The sequence below is a fragment of the Amphibalanus amphitrite genome, unplaced genomic scaffold, assembly GCF_019059575.1.
Source record: "Amphibalanus amphitrite isolate SeventyFive unplaced genomic scaffold, NRLGWU_Aamphi_draft 000720F_arrow, whole genome shotgun sequence".
Taxonomy (NCBI): Eukaryota; Metazoa; Arthropoda; class Thecostraca; order Balanomorpha; family Balanidae; genus Amphibalanus; species Amphibalanus amphitrite.
Genome location: NW_024882214.1, coordinates 53,630 through 64,316, shown reverse-complemented (window position 1 = coordinate 64,316; position 10,687 = coordinate 53,630). Strand labels below are relative to the sequence as shown.

Sequence of the window (10,687 nt, the reverse complement as noted above, 5' to 3'; positions counted from 1 at the left end):
TTCCTAGTGAATAGAGCGTTAAACAGTAGTTGCTTTGCGTGCTCTTCATTTCCGTCTCAAACGGAAATAGCTCCGTGATTGGTTTACCATGAATTGATGCAATTTATTAAAACACAGTATGTTTGCGATCCTAGCAGTGCAACACGAATCTCATTTGTCCATCATATTTAGGTATAAGAGCGAAGTAAAAATTTCAAAACCAATACCCACACTTGTTGCAGTCGCAGGGAAGGCAAGATGATACTAACGAAATGATAACTGACAACATACCTATCAGTAATACTCGTAGGTAATTTTTTTGCGATGTTCTCAAATAATATTATTACTCTTGGCATCGAATTTCACATACCTATCGCATCTATAAAGGGATCACTAGTTACACTAGGAAACTTGGCCAGATTTCTGGTCCCGGTTCGGCCACACAATACCGCCAAGCGCACGCCGTGAACTCAGGCATAATCCATACCGACTCACATTGACGCATTCTGGCTCACATTTACTCGGGCTTCACTCAGACTGACTCAGACTCCGCTCAAACTGTTCACTGCGACTCAAAGACGACTCAGGCTGACTCAAAGCCGACTCATCCTGGCACAGTCGACAGAGTTGGTCCGAACCCCATTCACTCGTGGTCCCGATTGGTCCGAACCGGATCTGTGGTCTGATACAGTCTCAGAGCCAGTCTCGCCTGGTCCCGGAGCACAGTCCCGCGTCGCGACAGAATGTATCACAGAACACCGAACTCGGCTCAGTCGCAGAAAGTCACTGCACAGTGCACGGTAAACCACAGTCAACTGGGAACCCTCCAAACGACGTCAGACACTTCAGGCATTTCACTCGTTGCAACACTCTCCCTCTTGCGGGGGCAGGCTTGGTTTTCTGAGAGCTTGTTGCAGTGCGCATTGCAAGTGCTATCCAACAGTCAGTTGCACTTCACGCTATTTTACGATGAAACGAAAGTCATCATGACGTCATGGAAGTGAAGTCCCGCTTGTCCATGTCACAGTCTGAGTATATCCCGGACAGCTCGGGCTAGTGTCCTCGTTTCACAAAGCAAGTGCCTCGCATGCGAGTCCATCAGCTCTGAATCATCGGAAGGCACTTGACCGCAAACTTCATGCGGTGATATTTTGCGGAAGGCATGACATCCGCTTATGCGACATCACGTAATTTATCGTGACCTTGTGGGATCCAGACTGTCCAAGCGTCACTCGTCAGCAAAGGTCGATTAGCTGATTGATGACATCAGCTAAGACCAGTCATGGCTCGTGACATCAGCTCATACCAGTCAGCTGACTGATGACGTCATCACCGACCAGTCAGCTGACTGATGACATCACCACCGACCAGTCAGCTGACTGTTGACGTCATCTCCGGCCCGTCAGCTGAGCAATGCAGCTGCCGTCAGGCTCAGGAGGGCGGCGGCGGTGACGGCGGCAGCGGAGGCAGGTGTCCGCCCGGCGCCGTTGCAGAGGTCACCCTGGCACATGCACAGGTAGACCTTACGGTACTGGCCATACATGGTCAGGTCGCAGCGCTCCTGGAGGTCCGACGGAGGCCGCTGCATGCACATCCGCTCCGTGGCCGTGTCGTAGTCTGAAATAGGCGATAAAAACGTCAATCACTCACTATTACAACTTCCGTACGATCGACGAAAGCCTGCGAGCACAGATCAGACAGACATCACTCACGACCCACAGCTCTACCAACTGAGATAAAAAGGTAACGTAATTGGTGGGCTAAATGCACAACGTTTGAGGCATTGATGCTTTCCACTGTCAGACCACACTGTCCTGACTTCCGGTACCCTGTACAATATCCCTCGGAGCATGATTCTGCTAAAAACAATCACCCATCCCTGGGTCACCGGATTAATCGCCAATCGACCCGACCATCTCATCACGCTTATCTACCTCTCTTCCCAGACGATAGATGTGAGCAATGGCACGTTTGAGCCAGCCAGGCCGTCCCTCCCCTGCTTTCACGCTCCCCTTCCCTTCCCCCTTCCAGTTACGCCTTCTCCCCAGCTCCTCTCCATCACCCTCCACAGCCTGCCTCTCACCATTGACGCCCGTGTCGCCCTCTATGATCTTGCCGCACCAGCCGGAGGCACAGGGCTCGGCCCGCACGCCTCGCACGCCCCCTGCCAGCAGCTGTGTCATGTTGTGAGAGAACGAGTCCTTACAGCCGCCGCGGGAGCCGCGAGACCGACACTGGAAACAGCGCCGCTGGCCCACTCCTGTGGATAGAAGAGGGGATGAGTCAATGAAGACAAGGACAGCGAGACATGGGCCTGGAGGCAAAGAAAGACAATGGGCGGGACCGGGAGGCAATGAGACACATGGCCCGTGGCCGAGGGGTGGTGAGACAACAAACTGAGAGACAGCGAGTCCTGAGACAATGAACGGAGAGACAGAGAGTCATGAGATGGTGAACTGATACAGTGTACAGTGGACGGATTGCGGTGATACAACACACGGAATGGACTGAGACTTCGCACAAACAAGGGGGGTAAGACAACCGTGAGACGTTGGCACAGCGAACAAACTAACAATGGGACAACGGACTGACTGTGATAGACAGCGGACGAAATCGGGTCCTGATAGGCATCCTTCGTCCTTAGACAATGGCCAGGGGATGAGATATCGGATCAATGGGCGAGATGAAAAAGGAGACGAACGGGAGGGGACGAGATTACGGTTGTGTGGCTACTGGCTGACGGGACCACGGCCGAAAGCAGGGTCGGCGAGACAGTAGACGGACGAAGGGGAAATGGGACGGGAAAATAGGGAGTGGAATGTGGATAGAGGGCAGGTGGGATTAATTGACCGACGTAGATGCATCGCATAAGGACGATCGATGGGCATTTATAGACCCCGGAGCACGGACGAGTGATGAATATCACATTTGATGAACAGACACTATCAGTGCCAACTGTTGCTGAAAACCGACCCGCCACATATTAGTACCAAACATATAAGTAATAACCAATAAGGAATGGATACTTTTCTGGTGTTTGAGAAATAGTTTATGTGATTGCGCTGCCACTCATTCTCCATTTCTGACGGCTGACCGTCGTCCTAGTGATGTGCGGGCCTCACAGAGTTTTCCTTAAAAAAAGTAGGCCCTGCCTTGCCTGCTCGTTATGAGCAAGACGATAGCCACCGTCCTATCAACAGGCATCCTTAGAGCCAACTCATGATTATTCTTGATCGCTGCTCCAGCCTCGGTTCGTGGACTGACGGTCACCCCACCCATGCAACCGGTGAGGGTAATTAAAAGTAGCTGCGACCTTCTGGGATGGCCGCTTAATCGGCTGTGTGGCCTCTCCCACCGAGATACCATATCGCAATGGAAAAGTGCGGACTCAAACGGCGCCCCGACCGGCGCGGGATGTGGTCGAATCAGTCCATCGTCTCCTCCATAGCTTCTCATTTTCATGGCCGGGATCTAACATCTAAAAGAAAAGAAACACTAGTGCTGACAAGAGTATACAATGCGGTTTATATTATGTTATCTAAACAGAATCTTATCTTCTTTTTTTTTCTCTCAATTTCATCCGATACATTTCAATCCTTTAAAATTTCTTTACTGATTCCTCTCCCTCCCTCCCTCCCTCCCTCCCTCCCTCTCTCTCTCTCTCTCTCTCTCTCTCTCTCTCTCTCTCTCTCTCTCTCTCTCTCTCTCTCTCTCTCTCTCTCTCTCTCTCTACCTATCTCTCTCTCTCCCCGAATGGGCTCTAGGACGTTGACATAGTTTTGTTTGAAGGCTGGGAAAAGTTTGTGAACATAATGAAATCGAAAGCCTGACTAGCATCGTTCCGTTCAGCCATCCGAACAGTGAGAGTTTTCACCTACTTTTCCGCCGCAGCAACCCGCCCGAGTCGTTTCATCAGAGCCTTTGATGAATTATCAGTTCTCCCCGAACCAGCCCTAACGCTGCGGAAAAAAACACTTGGCTCAGCTTCTCGGGACAAAGGCTTCGCGGCGCAGCGCAGCATTTTATATACGCCCCAGTCGAATGGTCGGCAGCAATCGAAAGCTGAGGCACAAAGGCTGACGGACCGGTTGGTCAGCTGGGACGGGGGTGGCGGCCGCAGCCCCCCTCCCCCTGGTCCGTTAACTCTTCTGGTTCATCCGTTAGTCAGGGCGTGGAGACAGGTGCGGCCAGAATCCAGTCTGAGTCACCTCACCCGGCCGCACCGCCGCCGGCGGCGGCCTCGAAAAGTCCGGAACGACGCAACGCGCACCGTCCGGCGGCGGTGGAAAGTCGGGTGGGTTCACAGCCGATCTCTGAACAGCTGTCTGTTCACCTGAGCTGAGAGGTCCGGACCCGAAGGACAGACCCGTGTCTCGCTCCATTTACCAGCCTCTGCCCGTCGCCCGCTCAAGGACGAAGGTGAAGGTCGAAGCAGAGGAAATACACAGAATGCGACATATGTGCAACAAATTTGGGCAAATTAGAATACTGCAGCTGTCCTAGCTTGAATGAAAAGATATTGCCCAATGCTGTATGTGAATCTCCTGCCAATTCATTGGACCCAGCCACATTTTCTCCCAGATCTTATCGCAACAAGGAATTCTGCGTCCTAGTTATCCCAGAACTGCCCACACCCAGCCATCTGGTTCATCCACTCACCATTCGCAGCCGCCAGCAGGGCCACCAACACCACAACACACAGGATCACACCCGAACACTTCATGATGAAAGCTGTTCACTATCGTCCATATGCTGGCGAGACCACTCAGAACTCTCTCGCGATGGAGGCGGCCATATTGGACGGCAGACGGCGGCGGACTGGAGCGGCACCGCGCGGCTCGCCGCCGACCTCGGGAGAAAGTGGCCGGCCGGTCGGCCTGACGGCCCCGCCGCCAGCACACCGCGCTGGCACGGCCGGGGCCGCCCGCACCGCGCTGATCAGAGCTGATCACTGTCCGCCGTCTCCGGCCCCGGCAGGCGTCTGTCCGCCGTATCCGGCTCCGCCCGGAGATCGTCTGCCTGAATGTCCGCCGTCTGCGGCTCCGCTCAACAACTGTCCGCCGTCTGCTATTTGCATAGGCGTAGGAACTTTCAGCTATTTTTTAGAGTAAAATCTTTATTTTTTATTCAGATACAAAACCAAAGGCAAGAAACGGTTCAGCAAGGTGAGGTGACCACAAAACTACAAAGAATTTTTTCATAGGGGTATCAGGGCTCCCACAAAGTGCAATTGAAGTTTCCCTGCCCCCCCCTCCCCACACTTTTCGTGAGGTTCCTACGCCCATGGCTATTCGCCGTGTGCTAACGACTGTCCACCTTATCCGGCCCCGCCCTACGACCGTCCGACTGAGGATCGTCGGTCCGACCGACTGTCCGCATCCATCTCCGGCTCCGCCCGACGGCTGTGTATCGTCTGCGAGTCCGCCTCACGGTTGTCCGCCACGGCCCCCGGCTCTGGCCAACGACCGTATGCCGTTTGCGAGTCTACCCCACGCTTGTCCGCCCGATTGTCGGTCCATTGCTGTCTGTGGGTCCGCTCGTCGACCATCCGATGACACCTACGAGTTACTGCCCGCATCTCTGAATTCACCACATATTGACCTGTGCCACCCCTGGGCCGTCGCCCGTCGCTGTCCTTAGCTTCATTACTCGTGCTGTCTGCCCTGTTATCCAGCATATCACCTCTGTTACCGGTACCCACTGGCTGTTGTTGAGTGTGGACAATGTGTTGTCCTTTCTGAAATATTTTCCTTAGCTAAATACCTTTTCTTCTGAAAATTAATGAATAATGATGCCCTCGGCATACGATTAGTCGGTATTCCCAAGACTCAGGCTGCGATGAAATACGCTTACGGTCACGCACCCTAAAAGTTATTTTCATCGTTTTGTTAACATTCTGCCTGTTTCCTGGACCAAAGTCTCCATCCTACTCAAGTTTCAATTACTCACCCTCCGCAAGGCTGTGCTTGATCGTTTTCCGCTGAATGCATTCCGTCGCACCGTCAAATGGGTTTTAACATTGGGTGCTCGCTTGCTTGTCTTAAATGCAGTCTCCAATCTCCGTCTTAATGGGATGAGTTCGTTAGAAGAGATCAACTGTTCATTTTGATTGCTGAGACAGTGATCGATTTTATCCGGTAATTTGGTAAGATAAAAGGTGTTTTTAGTTTATATGCCTATAGAATCGTGAATATGATAATGATACTGGAAACTAATGAAAAAAAGATTAACTTCGTCCATATGGATTACGCTGCTTATTGTAGCCGGTTTGCAAAGACTGCGTTTACATTACAATTCCACCTGTCCTATATTGCTTGCCGCTTGGAACGTCAAATGAAAAAAGACCTTGCGGTGATCTTTCAGCCGAATTGTTTGTTAACCAAGACTTTGCTGCACTTATGTTCATGCCTTCAATCGCAATACGTATTTAAAAAAAAAATAACGCTCATACGTAGGTACATAAATGGCGCATGCATGCCTGGGGCTTCTCGTTCGATCTTTCATTCACGACGGCCGATCTTGCCTCAAATGGATACGTAAATATAGGTTCATGTGACGTCAAACTTCATCCGCTTTCTCAGCCATCGACGCAGTTGTTAAGTTTAATAATAAAAATAACCAATAGTACCAAACCAATGCACTTGGTGATCCCTTCGGTAATGGAAAGCGAACTTTTGCGGAATAATCTGAGATTGAAAGAGAGGACTAAAACGCCAAAGTTAATAGTTGAGAGCTCGCTTTCTTCCATGCATTCTATCGGCATATGGCCTTGGGCATGATATTGAAAATCGAGTCTCAATGGAGGGCGTCACTGCACCCCTGTGGTCCGTTGCGACAGCCAGCGAATGACGCCACCTTTGACGGCACCATATGTAGAACATTTCTACAAACATTACTACAACATTTGTACGCAGTACATGAATATTGCATACAGATAAACAGATTTATGCATCTGTTTATCATACAAAACAAAATTTCAGGGAATAAATTGCGCAGAAAAAGCTTTCTCAGATGATCATAGGACACAAATAATTTATAACAAATGTGTTTCATCAACTTTTCTAAAATAGCTTCCGCCGATAGCCGAGCATTGCTGCCGCCGTATTGTATAAATTACTATGTAAGACCATTCATTACCCCGCTTGTCCTGTGTGACTGGGTCGAGTCTGCCCAGCTTCTTGCTTAGCGTTATTTTGCTGTACGACAGCATTATGTCAATGCGAATTGATTCCCTAAGGTCGAGTGCAATACAACTACTCGTAACTAGGCTGCTCTGCAAAGGAAACTGGCCATCCGGTTCATTTATGGTCAAACCAGTAGCCGTTCATTTTCTTATATGTAGAACGGATAGACCAATAGAACGGCTTAACCCGCGACCGCCGGGGGGGGGGGGGGGTACGGTTCCGACCCCCTCCCCTCCGTTTTTCTTGAATAACTCAAGAACCGCTTACGCTATCAACTTGAAACTTGGCATACCTTCTCCCCTATCGATTCGACGTCTACTGTGTAATTTTTAAGAAAAAAATTCCAAAAAAAATTTGAGATATAGCGATTTTAGTGATGTAACTACATGGCGTTTTTAGTCAAAAAGTGGTAAATGTTTAACCTTCGCCCCAGTGGGGGGGGGGGGGGGCATATGTTACCACCCTGTCGCGTTTTTCGCCTGTGAATAAAAAACCGCGGCGCTACGCGCCGCGCCGCTTGGGGTAGCTTTTGGTACATCAATTTTGGACAATGTGTGAAATTTTTGACCCCAGGTCATGTCAGGTCAGGTCACCAGGTCAAGTTAACTGACCAAGCCTTAAAAAAAGTTTGCAATCATGTCCAGCCTGCAGTGTTTGTCAGAAAGGTTTTAAACTTGGTGGATTGCATGCTGTTATGGGAGCCTACAATTTGTATATCTCGGATTTTTTATATCCGTGACCTAAGGTCAGGTCAGTGGCATGACCTTTCCATTACAAGTCAATGGAGAAAAATGAAAATGCCTCTAGATCTGTGTGTACGTATAGGAACAGTCCAAATATTTCAGAATCACAATGATTTAGTCCACTCGTGATGACCAAGGTGTCATTTTTGCTGATAGCCTCTAGAAAGGTCATCCGAGGTCATTTGAGGCTACAAACAGTTTTTTGCCAATAACTCGCGATTGGAAAGAGATAGAACGCTGGGGATGGTCTCATTGTGTTTGTCTTGTTGAGACGCATCGACTGATATGCAACATGACCTTTTCCGGTCAGGTCATGACCTTGACCTGAGGTCAAATTTTTAAGATGACCTTTCAAGGTCAAATTATAGTTCATTCGACGCGTCTCGGTGAGGGGAACACGATTCTGGCAATAGAAATGTCGTGGCTTTTTGTAGTCGAAAGTTATGGTCGAAAAACACTTTTCGTAAAAACAGCTATTTTTGGAGTTTTTGCCCTCTGGAGGCTAAACCGTTGACCTGAGGACAATATTGATTATGACCTTTTCAAAAGAAGAGTTCAAAAGCTATCGATTGTTTTTCCATGCGTTTTTCTAGCGACCATAGTTCCTGAGATAACGGCATGTTTTCTGAAGAATATAATGACAATTGGCAAATTTTGACCTTTGATGACCTCTGGTGACCCCAATATTGCTCTAAGGTGAAAAATGACCGAAATACTTTCAAACGTACGTATTGAGATCTATCGACTGCTTTTTACCGCGTCTTTCTAGCCCTCTTAGTTTTTGAGTTAGAGGTGGGTGGTAACATATGCCCCCCCTCACTAGGGCGAAGTTGGCCGAGACCGCCACTGGGGCGCGGGTTAAAAAATCGCCAAAAATCAGGATTTAAAGCAAATTGCAAATTTAGGACACGAAAAGACGCAGCTCAACGAGTTCTTTAAAATGGCTATCTCGGATTTTCCATAAAATGCGTTTTTCACCCCTAAAAATTTAAAAAACTATATTTTTTGGAAAACAGCTAATAAAATCCAAAATTTTGAGAATTTCCAAAAAAACGGAATATATGTTATAGAGCTCTATTAGAATATCAAACATCCCAAATTTCAACTTTCTATCTTGATTTTTGACCCCCAAATTGTAAAAAATAGCTCCAACATGCATAGGGCATGGTGACGTCATAAGCATTTTCGTGAATTAGAGGCACTTCTGAACATCGCATGTGAAAACAAATGGCACCGCTAGATTCCTGGGACAAAGCTCGTCTAGAAAAGTGCATTTTATGTCAAAAATAAAAAGTTGAAAAATTGACCTTTTTCTTAGCCCTCGTTTAGTTATGTATGGTATAAACGATTTTTATGCTTTCAATGCACACTTATCACAAGCACAGTGACTTAGGGGCACATATAACCATTACTATCGGATTCGGCGTGAAAAATAAGCCATAAAACATGTGTCGCACGCCCATGTAGCAGAAAGTGAAAACCGTGACCTTTCGTGACCTGACCTGACCTTGACCCGTACTTAGTATGACCCCTACACGAACATGGTACCTTCACTAGGTCTTTGAGGTCATTTTTGGTGAGTTTCGAGCAGCAGCTATCGATTCCGCTGTCCGTAAGCCTAATCATGCAAAACCCCAGAATTTGACCTTTGACCTGACCTTGACCCGAAAGTTGACCTCAATCTTAAAATCTTAAGAGTGCTTTGGGAAGGTCTCGTAGAGACCTTTCGAACGCCGCCTCGCGGGGCTCGATGCGACCATTGGTTCTTGAGATAACAGGGGGGGGGTCGGATCCGACCCCCCCCCCCAGGCTGTCGTGGGTACGGAAATAGCACAGGCGGTGCCGGGTTAAGGTGCAATGGAATCGTATTACGTAGCCCACAGTCCATATATATTTATGCAAGAGCCAAGACTTAATTTGGTGTCTGGACAAACAAAGCTAGAACAAGTGATGTTAGATATAAATAAGATTATAAACAAAAATAGATTAAAAAATAAACGGATAAGTAAAGGCAACTGAACATATAGGCTTTAATTGGAATTTGTATTCGCCTCAAATACGCTTAATTCTGCACGTCTAATTTTAGAATTATATATGTAGTGTTATAACCTATCTCAGAAATAAGAGGTTTCAAGCTGCTTGCTTTGTTTCTTTTTTTCCATAATGAGCGGCCGTGGTATTACACTGGATGTGCAGCTAAAACAAACACTGAGATATCACCCAGAGGGGACATATTCTCTGACACAGGACATTAACAACATTAATAACAAGGCTCGTCGGCGCCACGCCTGACAGAAACAACAAAAACACCACGATATGGGCTCAGGGAAAGGCCGGAGATAGCCGGTACAATAGTGAACTGATCGTGGTCCCCAGAGAGCCATTGACAGCGAGAGTGGGTCGAGCGCCGATTTACCGGGAATGGTGGTGTCAGGATAGAGTGAAAAATTATCGATATATGTATATGTGCCTTGAGCACGAGAGGTTTCTAGTTTTGAAAATCTGAAGCAGACAAGTGGTCGTTTGCAGATGCTTTTCGTACACAAATGCGCCTTTGCTCTTTACATTTCGTCATATATTCTCTCTCGCTCTCTCTCGCTCTCTCTCTCTCTCTCTCTCTCTCTCTCTCTCTCTCTCTCTCTCTCTCTCTCTCTCTCTCTCTCTCTCTCTCTCTCTCTCTTCCCTGTTGTCTCCACGCTTTTTTTAAATGCATACAAAGTTAATGCAATATCGCTCATTTTATGCCTACCCTTAGTTTTTTTGCGTGTTTTTTTTTTGTCA

General features: G+C 48.1%; 1 protein-coding gene across 1 annotated transcript; it reads right to left on the bottom strand.

Annotated features, from left to right (window-relative positions):
* Positions 1-87: 87 nt before the first annotated feature.
* On the bottom strand, positions 88-4,991 carry LOC122365187. Its single transcript, XM_043336182.1, has 3 exons — positions 4,639-4,991; positions 2,063-2,239; positions 88-1,596 (listed from the first exon to the last, which is right to left on the bottom strand). Exons 1-3 carry the CDS (start codon positions 4,700-4,702, stop codon positions 1,382-1,384), a joined length of 456 nt encoding a protein of 151 aa, XP_043192117.1. The 5' UTR covers positions 4,703-4,991; the 3' UTR covers positions 88-1,381.
* Between the last annotated feature and the right edge of the window lie 5,696 nt (positions 4,992-10,687).

Coding starts and splice junctions, on each gene's coding strand:
- LOC122365187 (XM_043336182.1), bottom strand. CDS start 4,702: ATGAAGTGTTCGGGTGTGATCCTGTGTGTTGTGGTGTTGGTGGCCCTG. Junction 2,240..4,638: donor CCTGCTGGCGGCTGCGAATG/GTGAGTGGATGA, acceptor TTCTATCCACAG/GAGTGGGCCAGCGGCGCTGT. Junction 1,597..2,062: donor GGGCGACACGGGCGTCAATG/GTGAGAGGCAGG, acceptor CGCCTATTTCAG/ACTACGACACGGCCACGGAG.